Genomic DNA, 21,990 nt, shown 5'->3' on the forward strand with positions numbered 1-21,990 from the left:
CTCAGTGAGTGGTTCAGAAAGAATAGACCACCGGGAAGAGGAGAGGGAAGAAAGGGAGACTAACCTGGCTGGAGCAGGGGAGAGGGGTGCTTACCAGGAAAGCTACAGACCTAGGTTCTTGTGCCAACTCCTTACGTTCTCAGGCTAATTGCCAACACGGAAATCTTTTCTCAGGTTCAGGGAAAGACGGCAAGGTTGATCAAGACACTGGTCTTTGAGGCTGGCGCTGTGGCATAGCGGGTAAAGCCACCACCTGCAAGGCCGGCATCCCATATGAATGCTGGTTTGTGTCCTGGCTGCTCCATTTCCAGTCCAGTTCCCTGAATGGCCTGGGAGAGTCAGCAGAAGATGGCCCAAGTGCTTGGGACCCTGCTACCCTCGTGGGAGACCTGGAAGGAGCTCCTGGCTTTGGCCTGGCTCAGCCCTGGCCACTGAGGCCATCTGCGGAGTGACCAAATGGATGCAAACTTGCTCTCTCTGGCTCACCCTCTCACTCTGTAACACTGACTTTCAAATCAATCAAGAAATCCTTTTAAAACAAGAAACTGGTCTTCATGGAGAGTCAAGACGTGGTTAGCAATGGGTTAACATAGTTTCCAGTGCCAGGGATCTTCACTGCCCTGCGCTAGGAGTGATGCTGCATGTCCCTGCTGTCTTTCTTAGTAGACTTTCCGGCTTGTCGTCAGCTTGTGAAGAGAGTGTGTCCAGTCTTCCTTGGGCAGGACGTGAGCACACAAAAGCCCACTGCTCATGTGTGTCATTCTTTGCTCCCTGGATCCTCAGGGCACCCTGATCAGCTTTTCTCTCTGTTTCTTCTGAACCAGCCCCTACTCTGCCAGATAAGGGCTTCCTGCCCCCACCCCCATTCCCTCAAGGGACTCTTGACTCAGAAAGAACTCCAGGGACTCAGCAGTAAACAGACAGAGCTTCAGGTCTGCATTTCCGGTCATTAACATTTTTTGCTGTTGTTGCCTGACTTCTCCCTACCAACATCGCCATTACAGCATCCTATACTCAGTACGGGCGCTCTCTCCTCCTTCTTCCTAGAACGAAACACCAGGCTAAGACTTTCTCAACCACTCCTTATTCCCCCACATTTGGCCCTTTCTAGGTACTCAATTTATTATTTTGAAAATTGAGAAATAAAAGGAAAGGATTCAGTCCTGACCTTTCATATCTGAACTGTATCATGGGTACCTCATACGGGTTAAGTTCCTCTTTGGAGAAGAATCTCACCAGTGAATGAGGGGAAGGGAATAACAGAACCAACAACAGGCTAATGTGTCCAGGAAGCAACAGTCAGTTCTGCCAGCATCACAACATAGAGACAACCACATGATACCTGATAGAAGTATAAGTAAATACCACTTAGGACTTTCGACAAATGTGGACCCAAATCTGATTAAGCATCTAGATCTAATTTTTAGAAAACACAAGGGACAAAGGATTCTATAGAATGCAATCAGGGGAACTCAGACTTTGGGAAAAGTTACGGGACACACAATCCAGAGATTTAGAATTTCAAGGGATAGAGAGACTCAGAAGCCAACCAGTTTCCATGTCTGGAGCTTACTTTGATCCAGGTTCAAATCAATACCAAAAAAAAAAAAAAACAAAAAAAAAAAAACAAAAACAACAACAACAAAAAACTAGCAGGTAAATGTAGACATTGACTAGATTGTTAGTGGTATTATGGAATTGTTGATTTCGAGTTGGGATTATGCTCTTATGGCTCTTATTATTATTTTAAGAATCCTTGTCTTTTAGAGACACATAAAAAGTATATGGATGAAATCTATCTGGAATTTTCTTCAGAACAACCCAGAGGCTTCTGGGGAAAATGGGTGGGAATGAGCTGTGTGACAAGCAACTGGGAATTCATTCTACTCTTTACAGTACTTTGCATAAGGTTGAAAATTTCCACCAAAAAAATGAAAAAACAAGATCATAAGGTAACCACTGGAAGAATGCACCTGGAATGCATAACTTCCCCCAAATGAGTAGTGAAACCTGAAAAAGAAAATAATCCATTGAATAAAAGTCAGAAAAAGAGAACTGGGGAAAGAATCTAGAAAGCATTTGAAGGGGAAAACACAAAATAAACAGGTAGAAATACACACAGATCTTCCAGTAATGGGAATCAATGGAAATGATTAAATTCATCTACTATAAGACAGATTGTGTTAACAATTTTAAAATTCAGCTATATATTTCTTAGATGGGAAACCTGTAAAAAATGAAAAGGAAGAAAATAAAAAACTGTCTCCTAATCAAATGATAGTAAAAACAGATTAAATAGATCAAAAAGGTAAAAAATGGAAACGTATGAGCTGGAACTAGCAGCAAAGTGGTCACTGGTGACCCTGACAAGGACCGTTCCACAGCTCAGGGGAAGCCAAATCCAGTCTGTGTTATGGTAAGTGGTGAATGGGAGGGGGAGAAGTGGGCAGGAGGAGGAGGTAGCTGAAAACCAAGCAGAGGAACTGTATCTCCGTTAGGACAAGAGGGCTACCTATTGCTTTACCATCCATTCCTTGAGCCTCTGGAAGTGCTGAGATGAAGCCACAGGAGAGGGCAAGGCAGGAGAAAGGGAGGATGGACGGAAAGCATTCGTGGAGCAGGTGGCTGGCCTAGCGGAAGAGACGCCTGTGTCCCACATCCCAGCGCCTGGGTTTGATTCCTGGCTGCGGCTCCTGACTCCAGCTTCCTGCTAATGCAGACCCTTGGAAGGCAGTGAGGACGGCTCAGCTAACTGGGTTCTTGCCGTCATACACTAGACTTGGACTGAGTTCCCAGCTCCGGGCTTCAGCCTTGGTTCAGTCCAGTGAAAGAGAGCTTCTCTATTTGTCTGTGTTTCAAATAAATAAAATTAAAAAAAAATTCCTAAGGACAGAAAGTTGAGAATGATGAGAGCCAGAACAGGCGAGATATTAGCAGCAGACAACAAGAAAACACCTTCTATTTTTATTTTATTTCTAATTTATTAATTTGTCATTACACAAACAATATATGAATGCATATTCAAAAACATCAAACATTACAGGTAAAGCTATGCACGCCACCAAACTATTGTTAACTGTTTGGTTAGTATCCTTTCAGAACGTCTCTCTATATTTATATAATACATGAACATGTACTTAAGAAGTACAATATACAGTATTTGTATGTGTTTGAATGTGCGTAGCATGTGATTGAACACCAATGGTATCTTATGTATGGTCCTTTTTTTTTTTTCCTGGAAACTTTTAATACTTAACATTGTGTCCTGGAGAGCTGCCCGTGTCAGTACATTCTTCATCATCTAATATCATATAGTGTATACCATATTCCCTATCTTTTATGGGTATTTTGCTTTTTCATATCTTACAAGCAAAGGTGCAACTGACGTCACTGAACTATCTGCTTTATGGACATAGGTGTTTCTTTGGGGTATATACTAAAAATTCAAATTACTGGGTCACAGGGCATGTGAATTTTGAATTTCCATAGATATTATCAAATTGCTTTTAAAAGTGGCCATGCCAATTTTTGTACACTTACCAGCAACATAGGATTCTTGTTCTACTGCACCCTTGCCATATCTTGATTTATGTTTTTAATGTTTGCCAGTTTGACCTGAGATAATGTCTTGTGTTCTAAATGTGCAAATTTCCTGATTTTGCTGAGGTTGAACATCTTGTTGTGACTTATTTGTACTATACTTGATCTTAGCCAAAAGGCCGAGAAGCAGTTATCGTTGTGACTTATTTGTAAAGCTATGTGCTTCTATGTGTTTTTACAGCTTTCAATTTCTATAAGGGATATGTGATCAAAAAGCAGAAGACTCACTGCTAGTCTAGCTGGAATTCATTTTTGTGCCAGAATAAATTTCTTCCCCAAATGGTGATGCTGTCTTAATACTGTTTGTTGAGGAATTAATTCTTTCCTTACTGATTTGAAATGTCACTTATACCATTTATTCAATGTGTATTTGTGTTTATTTCTGGAGTCTCAGCTCTGTTAGAGACTTCTTTTTGGCATCAGGCACCTGAGTTATTCTTGATTCATTGAATGAGAGCTGATTTTGTCAGCTAAGATTACAACAGTGTTGTTTATGAGGTGGTAGATGCTATAATTCACGACACACAACATCTATTCTAGGTAAGTTTGATTTAAATCCGTTCCATTATCTACAGACTTAGAGTATTAAAAATGTGTAAACACCTCTCTCAGATTAGTTTCTCCTCTACGGGGGACGCCTCACAGGCTCCATTAAGAGGGCAGAGGATTTGCTCAGTTGCCCTTTCTAAAGGTACTGTTTGATGGTAAAGTGTTTTGGTGATTTTAAATTGCTTCCTGGCAATGGCAAAAGGTTTCACACGAAATGGCAATATTTCTGTTGATTTATATGACTCTTACATTTACAAATGACATGAGGTCTACAAACTATGACATATACTCTGAATCAACGATACAGCACTCAAGCTTTTCCATTTACAACAGGCACAAGTCAAGTTCCAGTCACCTTGCCATCCTCATACATCTAGTATATAGGGTGCAGCACCTAAAACTGAAATAGAACTGAATTCCATCTCAACAGTGTCTCTACAAAAGAAAAAATACAACTCAAATTTCTCACAAACTTCACTTTTGGGAGTTTACAAAATTATACATTTTTTTCTGTCCATACAAGTCTGCAACCTGATCAAGTATATATGTGTAATAAAAGTAGAATTAGACACAGACTAGCTATTCTCCAAGGATACAGAAAATATTCCCTTGCACGCTCAGGTCTGATCTATCTATAGATGCACTGCTTGCCTATGAAATGACAGCAAGGACTGTGATCTAGAAAACATTTTGGATTGCAGTGGCCGAGAGTACTTTGCAGTTATCTGGAAATAAGGCAAGGATGCAAAAAAATGAAATGAAAAGGTGATTTGAACTTTTTTTGGGGGTGGGGGCATATCAAAGTGTGGCATTGCCTTGTTTTGAAACTCAGTTATTTTTATGATCTGAGTTAGCGTACCTTTCCTTTCCTTCCTTCAAAGGGCTGTCTTTTGAGGCCAAGGTCTTGGTCTGGAAACACTCTGGTCCCATGTCATTAGATGGTGGCCTGGACTGCCTATTCTGTTTCTCAGGTGGGGAAGGAAAAATAAAGCTCATTCACCAGCCAGGTTTGTAGAACAAATCCAGTGATCAAGTGGACCGTGCCAGTGCAAAATATCAGCTTATTTTTTTGTATTACTAATCCCAAAAGACTATTTTTTACTTGATGATTGTTTAAAAAAAAAAAAAAAAGAGCAAGGATGTCTGTGAACTTTAACTTGCTTTGTATGGTGCCTCACTTAGCCTTTTTCATTTATGAACACAGCAGGTCATACTAATTGTACCCTACTAGGTGAACAGCTATACAAGCACTCGTATAGCAATCCTTCCATCCACAAGGAGAACACATGCATTCAGAGAGCAGGTCTTGGGATAGAAATCGTGTGAATTGGAACTGACAATGAGACAGGGGTGTATCCTGGAATGTCTAAAAGGGTAAATACAGGTAAATCTATATTACCACGTAGTAAACTATTAGTATTGCTGTAAAAGAGAAGCATATATTAGTGGGTGGCTTGAGGCAGAAGGAATTAGAAGAAAATGGTCCAGTTTTGCATAGGCAGGGAATTCATAAAGAAACAAGTCTGCTGAGATTGGCCTATGTCAAAGCCTCACAAAACCTCTTCTGACTTGGGCTGTCATTATCTGCAGCGGGGCCAGAACCCATATCCTTTCCAGGGAGCAAGGGAAAGCTCTCAGGGAAAGGCTTTGGAGCTGTGCTGACCCGTCACCCTAAAAGGATTCAACTTAGTTTACCTTTAGGGCTGAATTTACAGAGGCATAAAGCGACCACCAAAGCGCTTCTATGTTCCCCTACCCGCTGGTTAAATTCTTGAAATTCCATTAACAGGAAACACTTTGATTTCTTAGAAATATTTGACTATGGGAAGTAAAAAGACTGTCCCACACTTTCAAGGATGAGTTGGGGCTCTTTGATTTTTTTTTTTTTTCCTTGAAGGGGCAAGAAAATAGGGCTCCTGATGCCGGGAGTGGATTTTTCCTTGTGGAGGGAGAAATGGTACAGACGAGACTTCCTTCCCGAGCTTCACAAAATTGCCTCTGCAACTCTGCCTGTTCCCAATCTCTTTTCTGGATCATCGTTGTATCTCAATTATTTCTTAGCTTCCATTTTCAGTCCTGCTAATCTATCTTCCATCTGGCACTGGAACTGAGTACAACATCCAACTTCTTAAAATCATTTTTACTTTCTGAATAGACGCCAGATTGCCAAGGTTGATGGGGAAGTCGTGGCTGTCTCCCTTGAGATCGTAGCTGCCAGTAAGACCTGTTCATGCTCTCTCTCTCCTTTAAGTCTTTCTTGTGTTGGTAATGCGCGTCCCCTTGGCTAACTCTTGTGACCTTCAAGCCTCGGGTGTCACCTTTTTCAGGAAACCCACCCTGACAAACCATACATCCTTGAGTGTGTCTAACAGCACACAATTCTTACTGCGTTGTATTAGTTGGCTTGTATATATCCTGGATGAAACTGTGAATCTTGAGAGCTGGGCTTTGTCCTTTTATCAGGATTACTGAAGAGAACAGAATCCTGCCACAAAGATGCCTGTCATTAAGCTAAAGAGCTTCCTTTAAAAAAGTGATTTCAGATCATCTTAAAATGAATTGGTTTTATTTCTAGTTATACAAAGATAAATTTCCATGAAGAACAGGTATTCTGGTTACTCTAATCTTACATTAAAAAATTTTAATTTTTTTCAAAAGGTCCAGAGTTTGGAGCTCAAGCAATCATGGCTGCCTTGGGAATTTTTGTAAATAATGACAGTAGTGATCACTATCGCTGGGGACTTGCTTGTAAAACATTCTTATCAATACTTACAATTGGCTTAGAAAGTTAGATATCAAAGTGGATAAATCCAATTTTAACTCACCATTATGAGTTAAAATAACTGAATACTTAGTGCCTCCCACTCCCTACTTTTGTGTGTGTCAAGCTATAAAATCCCATTTGAACTAACTTAAATGTGTTTTCTTTGGAGGGAAAGTCAGGTTTAAATCATAATTGATATTACTAAGTCAGAAAACTTCCTAAATTAAATAAATGGAAACTCACCTATGGTCATTGCACTGACAATGTCAAAACATGGGCATTCGTATGTGTTCTCAAATTGGCATCTCATTGCAATCAAAACTACTGCTCCACCTATTTGGGGCAGGAGGCCCTAAGTCTCCAAGGAAAAACTGAAAGTTACACACAAACCAATCAGTTGGAGGAACCCTTGTTGTTTCCAAATACAAGGTATCTGTTGCTGTGAAGTGTTAACAGCTTTCACTCTAAATGTGTTCCTGACTCTGGAGTGCGGGGTGTGCCTCAGGAGAGTCAATCTGGATGCAAAAGCTTCCTAGCACAGCGTTTTTCTGGGGAGGGGAGCAGGTGTGTGGGCTCCAAGGGAAGGAGGGAATATGGGAGAGCAGAGGACAGGAACTACAATAATTTTGCATTTTTGAATACTGCACCATGAGTTGAGTGTATCTTCTTATGTCACTGAAATGGAGTTTATTAGTATTTAAGGCTCTTGATACATATTGCCAGGTTACTTTAAGAGTACACAGGAAAGCCTGCCTTTCTACCTTGTCCTATTTAATGACAACTACACGTGAAGAGTGTTCACAGTTCACAGGTTACTACGAGCTGAAACGTGAGGAACTGCCATTCTTTCTTCTGTGAGCTACTCATGTTTCCTTTCCTTTCCTATCATTTTTCTTAAATGTAAAAGTAGCAGTAACTGCCATTAGTTACAACTGCATTCCTTAACGTATTAATCACTTCCTCGGTGACTGATATTACTTTATGTTTATAGAGTTTTTATATCCTCAGAATCAAACCTTATCACAAAAATTCCAATCTTTTCTGATTCAGTTTTTCTCCACCTGCATTAACTTCCACTCTGGCAGTGACAGAGCAGCACATCCAGCGAACTTCCGGTCACCATTCCGACAGCAAGATCTCACACTGTATCTCACCTCCTGGGGCCTCCTTAGCATCGCACTCCACAGCCTTGTGTTTAGTTCCTTTAAGTATTTCTAGTGTCATTAATTAACATTAAAATTTTGTTCACTGAACTACATTCCTGCAGCTCAACTAGAATATAAAGTATTTGGGCAATCCCATGTACACCCTGATTTTATGCCTTTTGTTTGCGGCTACCATGGTTAAGTTTTTATTTCGAACAAACATAGAACACTTATCAGCTTTTAACATGGAGAGCTAACTAATTGGTTCTCCTTAACTCCTGATTAGCTAGCTGGCTACACACAGAGCATGTTAATTTCTACAGGCACCTTTCTGAATTCAAGTAAAAGTTTTGGTAGACAAGGATTTCCTACTCATATCATCAACATAATATGAAATTGAGTACAAATATTGCTCACTTTTCTTGCAGTCTTTAAATTATTTTACTTTTGAAAGTTCAAGAACTATCATTAAGTCATTAATAACATAAGTTTTCATTTAAGGAATATTTTGAACTGTGAAAATACAAACCTAGTCAAATTCTGAACACATATGAAGCCAAATATTTCAACAAAACTGCAGTTTAATTTCAGAAAATGTGTTAAAATATATATTTATACATCAATTTCTGACATACACTTAACGTGTTAGTATACACAAAATGATGCTTTCTCTTGAAACTGTATTTATGAAATGTACATTTTAATTTAAATACTCAGTATACACTGCACTTAATCTGCATGTTGCATTTATTAAATACATTAAAATCTGCAATGTAACAAAACGTTTTCTGCATACGAAATTCGAAACACCATTTTAAATGAACAAAAGATGGCTCACTTCATTTTTTTTTTTTTACAACTAGTGTATTGCACACTAGCTCAGCTCCACCATACTACCTGTTCGCTCTTTTTATTTGACATTGTTCACAGACTAGTACATATTACAATAAGAGTGCTGGATAAAAACATGAGGTACGAGAGTGGTTCAAAGATTATAGTCATGCAGATCATGCTAGACAGCAAAGAAATTGTGACCAAGAAAACACTAAATAAAAATACATAAAGAATGTGCATTATAAAAAAAAAAAAAAACTCCATTACACAGCTTTGCTTCTTTGGTTACAAAGTAGGTTGAACAATTTCACAGCTTTTTATTTCCCACCCGAAAAAAAAAGTCATACGAAATGTTGAAAAGCAGAGGAATCGTGGCAATTTCTCTATTAGAAAGTAGAAACAAATGAACAAAGTTTTCTTCATCAAAATAGCCCAATTATTTATTATATCACAATAACTGGTGGCTACCTGTACAGTTGCACTATGTTCTTCATACTTACACTATACAAAATTTACATTCAAGCTGGGTCTTTACTACTGGAAATAAATACCAAAGGTAAATTGCCATTAGTGTTAGAAATATGCCAGGATTCTTTTGTTCAATTATTGCCTAAACGGTTTATCTATTAAATGCAATCCTGTCTTTCAATTCCTTTACTGATACTTATAATTATTCAAAAAAATTAAAAAAGTTCTGTGACACTGTTCATGTACATTATGAAAATAGCAGCCCTGTAATAAATAAAACACAAATAAATGAAAACTTACGTAGGCAAATGTTACTGATATTGAAAGAAAGTGGCTCTCTGGATAAACTGTTATTTATAATGTGAGAGGAAGGCTCAGGGTAAATCCATGGGTAATAGGAAACATGGGAGAGCCACCGAAACTCTTAAAGATCCCACTCATGCGCACCAGGTAAAATGCAGACTTTGCTCGCTTTAATAAACCCCATCTATCATTCTCCTTGTGGACTGATGACATAGAACTGGACATCAACAGCGCTGCATGACATCTCAGAGAGAGGAAAGCTCCTGCAGAATGATTGTCTAATACTGAGAAGGCCAAACACACAACCAAAGCACGGCTACTTGCTTTCGTATAAAGTGGCAGGAACACCAGTGGCACACAGGATAGGTTGCTTTCAGTTTTTCTTCGCGAGGCTTAAGAGAGCTTTATGCGGAGGAGACATTCGGCTGCTGCGGAGGGTGCTGCGAGGGCTGTGCTATGGCCGCTTGCTGCTGAGAAGTGCTACCGGGACTGGCCTGCTGGGCGGGGAGCTGGGATAACTGATCATTGTTGGAAAGAGATTTTAACAGTGCATTTTCCCGTTCAAGTAAAGAGTTTCTTTCTACTAATTCTTTTATTTGTTCCTTTAGAACTTCCACTTCTTCTCTTACTGCATACATCAAATGGCTTTTCACCAGGTCCTGTGGAAAAAAAAATTAGGAATGTCAAAAAAAAAAAAAAGAAAAAAAAAAAAAAAGAAAAAGAAAACAAAAGTGGAGTTTATTAGCTTCCTACTTGGTGGCTTGTAAGGTATTTTTACATTAATTTTCTTGCTCTTGTTTTAACGTTTCTTTACTGGGCCTATGGAAAGCAGGATTTTCTTTTGAAGTTTAGAATGACTGCAAGAAATATTTGCCTGCTAAGTTGTCAATTACAAGCTCTGATATTTTTTCAAAAGTTTAAAATCACACGCTTAGATGTTCGATCTAGAGGACAAAGGAATATGCCAATGGAAAGCTGTCTGATACGAGTCATAGCACTGATTTAGAGAAAGTGACTTTCCATTTTTGACTTTAAAAATCTTAGGATTAAAAAAATCGTTCAAAGCTGATGATCTTCATTTATAGCTTATCCACAGCTTTAATAAATTTTAATCAAAATTTTTTATATACCATGAGCAGGATATATTTATGGGAACATAAAAATTGATAACAGCAGAAATCAGAACCAGGAATAAGTCTACTTACTAAAGCTGAATGAAACAGTACCTGAAATGATCAAAAGATGACAAAGATTTTTCAGCTCAAGTTATCACTCTAATAGTCTTATCTCTAATCCATTTTGAATACTAAAATATTTTGGTAACATAATTATGTATGTCTTCCCTCAAATAGCTCTTAATGAAAAATTGAGATTTTTTAAAATGGTAGTATTTCTAAACTAAAAATTCTTAATGTCTTTTCCATCTTCAACCAAATCTCATTATCAAAAAGTATAATTTGGTCATCTTTGGTTTCAAGAACCTAGATGTTGGTTTCCTAGAATAGATAAAAACCAAGGACTTCATGTAATCAACAATTTATGAATGACAGAACTATAAACTTTTACTCACCATTGCTTGTTCTATTTTGTTGTCAATGGCTACAACACCTCCCCCAGATGCACTGGAAAAAATTAGAATATTTCATTAAATTATTCTAAAAAATTTAACCATCCTTCGAAATCTTCAAATAATGTAAAAGACATTTGTGTTTTCCATAAAACCAAATATAATACTTTAAAATAGCTTATTAAAGTCTATTCTCAGAAGTTTAATACTAATAAGAGGTTCCATTTAAAAAATTTTGAAGGTCTGATTAATAGATAACTTTCCAAAACACTTTGTAGTTTCATCAGTTCTAATTTGCCTATGGTATATATATTCATATACGAGTGCTACTTTAAAAGTAATTTTTAATTCTTCTCAGTTCTCAATTTTAAATGGTCTTAAAAGGACACATTTTGAATGAGCTGTACTGTCCTTATCTTTTAAATTTCATTAACTAACTATAAATTCTAATTGCCTTTCATGTGGAAATCCCAGTGATTACTTATTGCGTTAAATCTGAGATAATCATTTTCTATACATTTTATATTTTAACACTTAATTTTTAAATTTGTAGAACTGGTTTCTAAAAATGATTCAGAGGGCTTTTGGGCAGGGTTGGTTAACAAGCTTAACATTTTGGCAGACCCATATGCTTGGACTGTAGGTTACTTGCTGGAAAAAAACACCTAATAAGGTAGGTGGTTGAGACCAGTTTTTCCTGAAAATCATCTAAAGTATTCTATGCAGTAAGTACATTCCAAATTCAAATATCACTTCAGCATTTATATGATAATGACACAGAATGCTGAATTGTCCTCCTCGGAAATGTATATTCTCCTACGTACTAACTTAAATAATGACAGTAACAAGAATGTATATCCTATTCTTGGTATTTTCACAAATTTTTTTTTTTTTTTTTTTTTATTTTTTTTTTGACAGGCAGAGTGGACAGTGAGAGAGAGAGACAGAGAGAGAAAGGTCTTCCTTTTGCCGTTGGTTCACCCTCCAATGGCCGCCGCTGCAGCCGGCGCACCGCGCTGATCCGATGGCAGGAGCCAGGAGCCAGGTGCTTTTCCTGGTCTCCCATGGGGTGCAGGGCCCAAGCACCTGGGCCATCCTCCACTGCACTCCCGGGCCACAGCAGAGGGCTGGCCTGGAAGAGGGGCAACCGGGACAGAATCCGGCGCCCCGACCGGGACTAGAACCCGGTGTGCCGGCGCCGCAAGGTGGAGGATTAGCCTATTGAGCCACGGCGCCGGCTTATTTTCACAAATTTTGAAAAACTTTTTATTACTCTTGGAAAGAAAAATCTGGTACTTTATTGTATCAATATAAAATTTTAAATAATTTTTATTCAAAATATTACTACTCTTCATAAAGATCCTGAGAAGATTCTGGTTCTAAGATGGCTGAAGACTATTTTAGTTAGATGATATGAACCCATAATGTTCTATCAGATTGAGGTTCAGAAATCTACTGTCCAATGTAGTTATGCCGTTTATAGTGTAATCTGAGAAGACCTGGTCATAATCCTGGCTCTGCGACTCACTATCTGTATGTCCATCAGCAAATCATCTATTTAACTTTCTTGGACATTGGTTTCCTCGTTTGTAAAATCAAGGAGTTGGTGTCAATGCCTCATTGAACTTTCCAATTCTAAATCCTTCAAATTCTGAATTATAGATGGCAAACACTAAATTTGTTTACTTGAGCACGAACCACATTAATTACAGCATACTACATCTCTTGTTGCAATTTTTAAGATGAAAAGGGGCTCTGTATAGCTAATAACTGGAAAAGATATACATCTCATTAACAAGTACTTTATGCATGTTGGACTTTAAATGTTTGTAGAGAGCCCTGTAAAGCAAAGTATAACTACATGCAACTATAAACTACAGAACTACATAAATCATAAGCCTTAATGTAAAACTCCGTGACAGATACCATGTAAATATATTTACCACAAATGTCAACTTCAATCTGGCCAGAAAAACAAAAATGATAGGCATTTATATAACTGTTTGCTTGAGAATCCCAGATTGTATTTTGTTTTATTTTGTTACGGAAAGATTAAATCACTTTTAAGTTATTTCATGACTTTTGATTCCTTTAACAAATCTGGTTTAAACTGAATAGTTTAAATGCTAACAAACAGTTTTATATATCAACAAGCAACTAAAAAAAAAAAACTTAAAGGGGTTTAAAATGATCAGCAAATGTCCGAATCATTCTTGTAGCTAAGAAATAGTATTTAATGTTGATCTAACAAACTGCTGTCCCAACTCAGACTCTGTACAGTAACAGAGGAAATAGGCTTGCAAGGTATAAATGGATCGTATTGAAGATATGCACCTGTTAAAAGGTATTATTGGGGCTGGTGCTGTGTCGTAACCGGTGAAGCCCCCGCCTACAGTGCTAGCATCCCATATGGGTGCTGGCTTGAGTCCTGGCTGCTCCACTTCCGATCCAGCTCCCTGCTAATGTGCCTGGGAAAGCAGCAGAAGATGGCCCCAAGTCCTTGGACTCCTGCACCTACGTGGGAGATCCGGAAGAAGCGCCTGGCTTTGGATATGCCCAGCTCTGGCCATTGCAGCCATCTGGTGAGTGAACCAGCAAATGGAAAACATCTCTCTTTCTGCCTCTCTCTGTAACTCTGCCTTTCAAATAGATAAATAAATCTTTAAAGAAAAAAAGTTATTATTATTTAAATTCTGTTGAGCTTTGTATACTAACAATCAGTTAGAGGTACAATTATTATTACTATCATGACTTGTGACTATTGGAAGTTATTATTTAACAATGCAATAACCTATTGCAGTGGACTCAAACTTTGGCATGCAGCACTCATCTAGAGATCTTGCTAAAACAGACTGCTGGGCTCCACTTCAAAGTTTCTGACTCAGTAGGTATGAGGTGGGCTTCAGAAAAGTGCATTTCTAACAAGTTCCCAGGCGATGCTGATTGTGCAGCCACACCATGGTTTGAGAACCACTGGCTTACAGTTACAGAAGAATGAATAAAAAAACCCCATAATTCTATTTTTAAAACTTTGACCTCTGCTCTACATAGTCTCTCTTCCTCTTACACTCCTTTTGGCTCACTGTGTTATGGCCTTATATAACTCAGCAATCTGTGGAACATATGTTCTTGCAGGTTTCCTTGGCGTTTCAGAAACTGCCCACTCAGCTGGAAATGCTCACAGATCCAATTCATCCGGCTATCTTTTACTCATCACTTATCATGATCCAGTGTCCTCTCTTCTGTGCTCCCTTCCGATTTCCTAAGGTAGAGCCAATTATCCTAACCATCCTGTGGCCCACCGATATTCACATACTTATAGTGTAGGAGGGCAGACCAGCAAATTCTGCCTCTTCCGTATATCCTCTGTAAGAATCCTGGGAAAATATGCAACCCTCTGCAGTTCAATCTAAAATAAGGGTTACATGCCCTAATTCATAAAATTCCTGTAAGAATTAAGTGAGGTAAAATAGTACTCAGTGTGGGGCTGGTGCTGTGGCATAGTTGGTAAAGCCGATGCCTGCAGTGCAAGCATCCTATATGGGCGCTGGTTCAAGTCCCGGCTTCTCCACTTCCAATCCAGTTCTCTGCTATGGCCTGAGAAAGCAGCAGCAGATAACCCAAGCTCCTGGCTCCTGGCTTCAGATCAGCCCAGCTCCTGTCACTGCGACCATTTGGGGAGTGAACCAGAGCATGGAAGATGCCCTCCCCCCGACCTTGCCTCTGCTTCTCTAATAAAGAGAGGGGGGAGAAAGGGGAGAGAGATGAAGAGAGAGAGGGAAGTCTTCCATCTGCTGGTTCACTCCCTAACAAATAAATCTTTTAAAAAAATAATAGTGTGCTTGCTGGCACACTGAGCACTCAATACCTGATAGTAATTTCTTTTACTATTATACTACCCCTAATGATTCTGATGGAGCATTTTGAGGGCGGTTTCCTATCTGTTTCACTCTGGTAAAAGAGCAAACAGTGCTGGCCGGCGCCAGGGCTCAATAGGCTAATCCTCCGCCTTGTGGCACCGGCACACCGGGTTCTAGTCCTGGTAGGGGTGCCGGATTCTGTCCCGGTTGCCCCTCTTGCAGGCCAGCTCTCTACTGTGGCCCGGGAGTGCAGTAGAGGATGGCCCAGGTGCTTGGGCCCTGCACCCCATGGGAGACCAGGATAAGTACCTGGCTCCTGCCTTCGGATAGGCGCGGTGCGCTGGCTGCAGCATGCAGGCCGCAGCGGCCATTGGAGGGTGAACCAACAGCAAAGGAAGACCTTTCTCTCTGTCTCTCTGTCCACTCTGCCTGTCAAAAAAAAAAAAAAAAAAAAAAAAAAAAAAAGAGAGCGAGCGAGCGAGCAAACAGTGCTGACAGGGGCTCAAATCCATAAAGATAAACTCGATCTGCATCAATTTTTTTAAATAGAAAACTTCTGGAGTATAGTGGTAATCTGCATCAAGTAATGGCTTATATGAGAAAACCATTCAAATATTTTGAATTTGCACAAATCGGTCATTTTAAAATTATAGTCCTTGGACCAGGAGCATCAATCAGCATCACCAAGGTACTTGTTAGAAATGGAACTATTTTGGGGCCTGGGTGTGGTAAAGCGGGTGAAGTTGCTGCCTGCAAAGCCAGCGTTCCACGTTGGGGTGGCTATCCCAGCTATTCTGCTTCCCATCTGGATCTCTGCTAATGTGCATAGGAAGGAGGCACACAACCGCCCAAGTGCATAGGCTCTTATCACCCACATGGGAGACCCAGATGAAGTTCTTGGCCCCTGGCTTCGGCCTGGCCCAGCTCCACCTGTTTCAGCTATTTAGGGAGTGAATCAGCAGGTGAAAGATCTGTCTCTCTCTCTTTCTGTCGCTTTGTCTTTCAAATAATTTTTTTTTAAAAGGAAGTATTTGGACACACTTGGGATGGGGCAAGATAATCTATTTTAGTATGATCTTCAAGTGATTTCTGATAGAAACTGAAGATTGAGAATCAGTACTTTAAACGGTCAGTTTGATAATCAAGATACTAATATGGTAGTCCTAAGCAAACATGGTCTAAAAATACTGTTTCATGGAGGGTAGCAGGGGGTTTTCTATTGTGTTCAAAGTCGGCATGGTGTTTTGCTCTTTTAAAATGAGAAAGATAGGGGCCGGCGCTGTGGCTCACTTGGTTAATCCTCTGCCTGCGGCGCCAGCATCCCATATGGGTGCCGGGTTCTAGTCCCAGTTGCTCCTCTTCCAGTCCACTCTGCTGTGGCCCAGGAGGGCAGAGGAGGATGCACTCGCATGGGAGACCAGGAAGAAGCACCTGGCTCCTGGCTTTGGATCAGCACAGTGCCGGCCGTAGTGGCCATTTGGGGAGTGAACCAACAGAAGGAAGACCTTTCTCTTTGTCTCCCTCTCTCTCACTGTCTGTAACTCTACCTGTCAAATAAATAAAAAAAAAGAGAAAGATAAACTCAAACACTGAATAACTCTCCCTCGCTTAAATGTTTTACTTTGCTTTCCTTTTTATTATTATATTTACCATGTAACATTTTGATAGTTAAGCAGTTTCTGAACTTAAGCTCTCTAAGGGAAGGCTTCTTGTCTTTTTTTGGACTCTCAATATAATGTGTGTGTGTGTGTGTGTGTGAGAGAGAGAGAGAGAGAGAGAGAGAGAGAGAGAGAGAGAGAGAGAAGTATGAGGTTCCTCAGTTCCTCATAATGGTTATACTCTAAAAATCAGATACTTCATATTAAGGGTGTCTCAAACACACACACACACACACACACACAAGCTAAAATAAGTGAGATTTAAACCAAGTGTTATAATCACTGCCATAGAAACATGAGGAAAATGAAGTGCTTAGACTCGTATTTTTTCAACTTCCACTACAGTAAACTGAATGGCTAACTGAAGTTAAAGGAAGATTTTTTAAAAAAGATTCTCTTTACTGTGGAAACTCTTTTAGAATAAAATCAAACCTTGAATAATATTTACAGAAGAATTAAAAGTTGTGGATATGGAGGGAATGAATAGAAATGTAAAACTGTGGAAAGATACAGACTATATAAAATTTTATGATAAATTTTTATTTACTGAAGTCACTGCCCCAAAGAACCAAAAAGAGCTTAATTTAGTATTTAAATAAGGCGAATTACAATCACACTTCACAGGAAAAGGAAATCCACTTAAAACATCATGCTGTAGCGAGACAGGTCAGTGCTACCCTAATACGGGTTGGCTTTCCATGCTGCTCAGACTGCCTCATCCCAACAGGCTCCCACCACAGCTTTTCCTCCCAGGTCTCCTTATTTTTATCACAGACATTACTTGCAACTTTGCTGTAAAGACAAGAGGGCAGCTAAGAACCACTGACTTCAGAAGGCAGAATCAGTGAAGGCAATGGGAAATCTAATTTGATGTCATATTAAAAACAAAACAAAACCTCTTTATGAGCTTTCCTTATCTGTTGTAATGTAGACAGAAATATTAAGGCTACTTGGGTAAAACAGTGCCAATTTTTCTTTTTCCAAGTGGACACAATTTGAGTAGTTTGTTTTTCTTCTGTCCTCCTCTTGATATAAATGTTCATCAACAAAGCAACAAATAGAGGAAAAGAATGCTCAATGACTGTCCACTTTGTGGCAGGTACATATTAGTGATTCCTTACAGGAAGCCTAAGCAACATTCTCTTTTTACAGTTGAAGAAAGCTAGGCTAAGTAACTTGCTCAAAGACAATGCTAGGGACATGATTCAAATCTAGCTTAAGGTGAAGTGTATGGTTTTGTTTCCCCAACTATAAATTCTGATTATGTATATTATGAAGAGTGCCTGAACTAAGCACCAAGTGTTAGTTGTAAAGTATAAGCATGTATCCAAAGATTAAACCATGTTCATACACAATACTTATCTTATCTAATCTAGCACATTCCTGGAAAAGTTTCAGCTCTGAGAATAAGGGAAGTAACTTCTTGGAAAAGGCATTTGCTCAATGATCTTTGGACAGCCAGAAGAGTTCACCTATTCTCTAAGAACAACCATGTCCTTTTGGTTTGTTAGAAAGCAAAGGTTGTTTTAAAATTCTATATATTTATAAGCAAAATAATGTAAAAAACTTAGTTTGCTATATTAAAAGACCTTATAGCTGGTGTTGAGTCATAATTGCAATTATAAACTCATTAAAGGTACACCCTTAAATTACAGAGTCAACTCTTTTGTAATAAGAACAAACTCCTCTGAGCTGGTAAATCTGATACTTTCATTCTCAAGCTCCCTCATCCAAACCAAACAAAACTGATTCTTTAAACTCAGAAGTAAAAAGAAGCTACAACCTTTCTTGCTGGCCAGTCCTCAGGAATCATATACTGCTTCTACTAAATCATCCAGAACCTTCATTCTCCCCACCTTTACTTTCCCAAATAAGTGCTGTAATAACATCATTGTTACGAAAACGCATCAATTCTGACCTGGAAAACATTTTACTTTTTCTCCAAGAAATACATGCTTTGTTTTTTTAGAAAAGAATCGCAAAAGAGTACATTGAATGAGTTCATAATTTAGCAAGTCTGTAAAGGTTAAACATACTAAAACATCCACCACTCTTCTTTAAGAGGGGACTAAAAAATACAGCTTAACGATTAATTTAAGAGCAAATAACAACTCTTTTTTAAAAAAGCCTAGATAAGATACATACAGACTTAATCCCTGACCAGATGTAAAACTCTATGGTAAAAAATAAAACAGTAGACAAGATAACAGTGAATTAAACTAAGAACTAAACATTTTATGCATAAGACTATTTCAAAAAGTTCATGAAAAAATAAAATCAAAAAACAAGTTTAGGGTTGGGCATTTGGTGTGCAGTTGAGAAGCTGCTTGGGATGCACCCTTATCAAACTGCCTGGGTTTGTGTCCCAGCTGCATTCCTGATTCCAGCTTCCTGAAAATGTATATTGCACTATGGGAAGCAGCAGGTAATGGCTCAAGTACTTGGTCCCTGCTAGCCACATGGGAGGCCTGCATATGTTCCTGGCTTATGATTTTGGCCTGGCCCAGCCCTGCCTGTTGTAGGCATTTGGAGAGTTAAACAGCAGATGACAGATCTCTCTTAAAAATAATTTTTCAAAATTTGAGTTTATTTTGTTGCAAAAAATCTGAAATCCATGCATACAAGAATCTTCAAAATGCTCATGAAAAATGCAAGTGGCCGGCGCCGCGGCTCACTAGGCTAATCCTCCGCCTAGCGGCGCCGGCACACCGGGTTCTAGTCCTGGTCGGGGCGCCAGATTCTGTCCCGGTTGCCCCTCTTCCAGGCCAGCCCTCTGCTGTGGCCAGGGAGTGCAGTGGAGGATGGCCCAGGTGCTTGGGCCCTGCACCCCATGGGAGACCAGGAAAAGCACCTGGCTCCAGGCTCCTGCCATCGGATCAGCGCAGTGCGCCGGCCGCAGTGCGCCGGCCGCGGCGGCCATTGGAGGGTGAACCAACGGCAAAGGAAGACCTTTCTCTCTGTCTCTCTCTCTCACTGTCCACTCTGCCTGTCAAAAAAAAAAAAAAAAAAAAAAAAAAAAAAAAAAAGCAAGTATAAAAATTATTTTTTACAGTAAAACAATATTTCAATTCAATTTTTCCATAAAGTTTTTGAAGTCCTCTTACATTCTAATTGTTGGCCTTACGAACATAAAGCAAGTATTCCATTTAATTTAAAAATTTTTAGAAGTCTACAAAAATGCCCTGCTGAAAAGTTTATTAACAGTTAACAATTTTAAGAAAGCAGATAAAATGGCTAATTAAAAAACAGTTATTTTCTTAAGTAACCAGCCTTAGAATGGTGATGAAATCTTTTACCAAAGAATGTTTAAAAACTACTTAAGTATGCACACAATGACTGATATGTACTGTCAGCATCTTTTACAAAAACTTTGTTCAGAAATTCCGTTAGCATATTTTATTTTCATCTGGTTAATTCACAAATTCCTGGCAGGAAAAAAATATTTAAAAACAGGAAAAAAGGATACAGGTTGTGGACTGTACCAATGTCCTGGCTTTGATACTATTCGACAGTTACACAAAACGTCATCACTGGGGGAACTTGGAGAAAGACACATGAGACTTCTTTGTATTATTTTTTTTCTGTAATTTCTTGTGTATCCATTTCAAAATAAAATTTTTTTAAAAGAAACATTCATATGGTAAAAAAAAAAATCCAAAGTGTGTTTGTAAAAAAGCATGAAATCAATATAAAATCCTTCTTCTACTTCAGACCTCCTTTGTCCAGAGTCAGTCGCATTATTTGTATCAAGGACTTTGCAAAAGCCCATTAGGAAGAATTTCTTTAATACTTCAGAAAGGGAAAGGTATATACCTATGTGCCTGAAAATATAGAAAAAAAACAAGCATCTTCAATAATTTCTCTAAAGCATATACTACTTCTTGAATTTATAAGATGAAAAGTCTGAGAAAAATAGGTAGGATTCACAAGAAAGATTAAAAAAGAAAAACTCAACATTTCAGTCATAATAAACACACAGATTAAAACTAAATGGAATATTCCTTTCCAAGACAGATAACCTTTTTTTCTCCTTCTCCCCTCCAAATTTACTTACTCCTTGGGCCAGCAGTCCTACATCAGGAAACTTATCTTACAGACATTTTACATACTTAGGAAATAATGTATTTACAAGGCTATTCTTTATAGCACTGTTTATAACATCAAGGTTTCTATCAATAGGGAACTGCTTAAATAAATCATAGTATAATCATTCACTTGGTTTTATAGTAGGCACTTATATGTAAAACCATGAAGAAGCTTTTCTGTGCATTGAGAGGGGAACAAAAGATGCTGAAGAACTTAAAATTAAAGTACAGAGGTGTACACATTATCATTTATGTGAAGGGACAGAATATGTATTTTATTTGTAGGATGCATTAACCGTGGATGGATACATACACACAAACCAACAAGGCAGTTCCCTGTTTTGGAAGGCAGACAGATGGGGGAAAAGAGTTGGAAGTCAAATTACTTTCACTACATTTTAGAGAATACTAAGAAAGACATTTCAAAATGAAAATGACTCATGAAGTACATACCCTGTCCAGTCTGAACTCAAGACCTGAACAAATGTCACAAAGCATAAGTAACAACAGGAAACAGGAAGGGGAGAAATGTGGGAAGAGGTACCAAATCTACTTCTTCTAGGAACTACTTCATTTTCCAAGATAAGGTGCTATATTCATCATTTGAAACAATAATCAATGTTAAGTGATATTTGTTATTTATAAAATTTAATTTCTTGGCTTAGAGTGAAGTCTAACCAACTAAGAAGATGATATAGGTAATATTTTAACTTCCAATATACCTATTATATATTTATTAAAAGTAAAGCTAGTAAGCAAATAGTAAAAACTTATGGTAAACACCTAAGATACAATAGGCTACATAAACTTATACAACAAAAAAAGTTTTATTAAAAACGCATTCTAGGGGAGGACATTCAGTGTAGTAGTTAAGGCACTGATTGGGATGCCCTCATTCCATGTCAGAGTGTCTTGGTACAGGTCCCAGATCCAGATAAGTTCCAAACTCTAGCTTCTTGCTAATGTGTACCACAGAAGGCAACACGTGATGGCCTAAGTGTTTGAGGCCTTGCCACCCATGCCTGGCTCCTGGCTTCAGCCTGGCCTTGCCCCTGGCTATTGTGGGCATTTGGGGAATGATTCAAAGGATGAAAACTCTTTCTGTGTCTCCTGCCTTTCAAGAAAAATTTTAATGTATTCCAAAGAATATAGCTAAG

At 38.7% G+C, this 21,990-nt stretch overlaps 1 protein-coding gene across 6 annotated transcripts in view; it reads right to left on the reverse strand.

The window, feature by feature from the left end:
• Positions 1-2,961: 2,961 nt before the first annotated feature.
• The window catches only part of TSC22D2 (TSC22 domain family member 2), a 57,790-nt gene continuing 38,761 nt past the window's right edge, over positions 2,962-21,990 (reverse strand). For 4 of the 6 annotated variants that reach the window (XR_016233250.1, XR_011388136.2, XR_011388135.2 and 1 more), the window contains 2 exons: positions 11,234-11,285; positions 8,622-10,322 (listed from right to left, as the gene is read on the reverse strand). Coding sequence is in view for 2 of the 6 variants with exons in the window: in XM_008266326.5 (XP_008264548.1) it covers positions 10,068-10,322; positions 11,234-11,285 (307 nt within the window). In the remaining 4 variants the exon portion in view is untranslated. Of the gene's footprint in view, positions 10,323-11,233; positions 11,286-20,550; positions 20,570-21,990 lie in introns of those variants that run through there. The other 2 variants (XM_008266325.5, XR_016233249.1) reach the window with 2 other exon arrangements.

The sequence above is a fragment of the Oryctolagus cuniculus genome, chromosome 4 (assembly GCF_051225735.1).
Source record: "Oryctolagus cuniculus isolate XC-2025 breed Fujian yellow rabbit chromosome 4, ASM5122573v1, whole genome shotgun sequence".
In the NCBI taxonomy this organism is placed as follows: Eukaryota; Metazoa; Chordata; class Mammalia; order Lagomorpha; family Leporidae; genus Oryctolagus; species Oryctolagus cuniculus.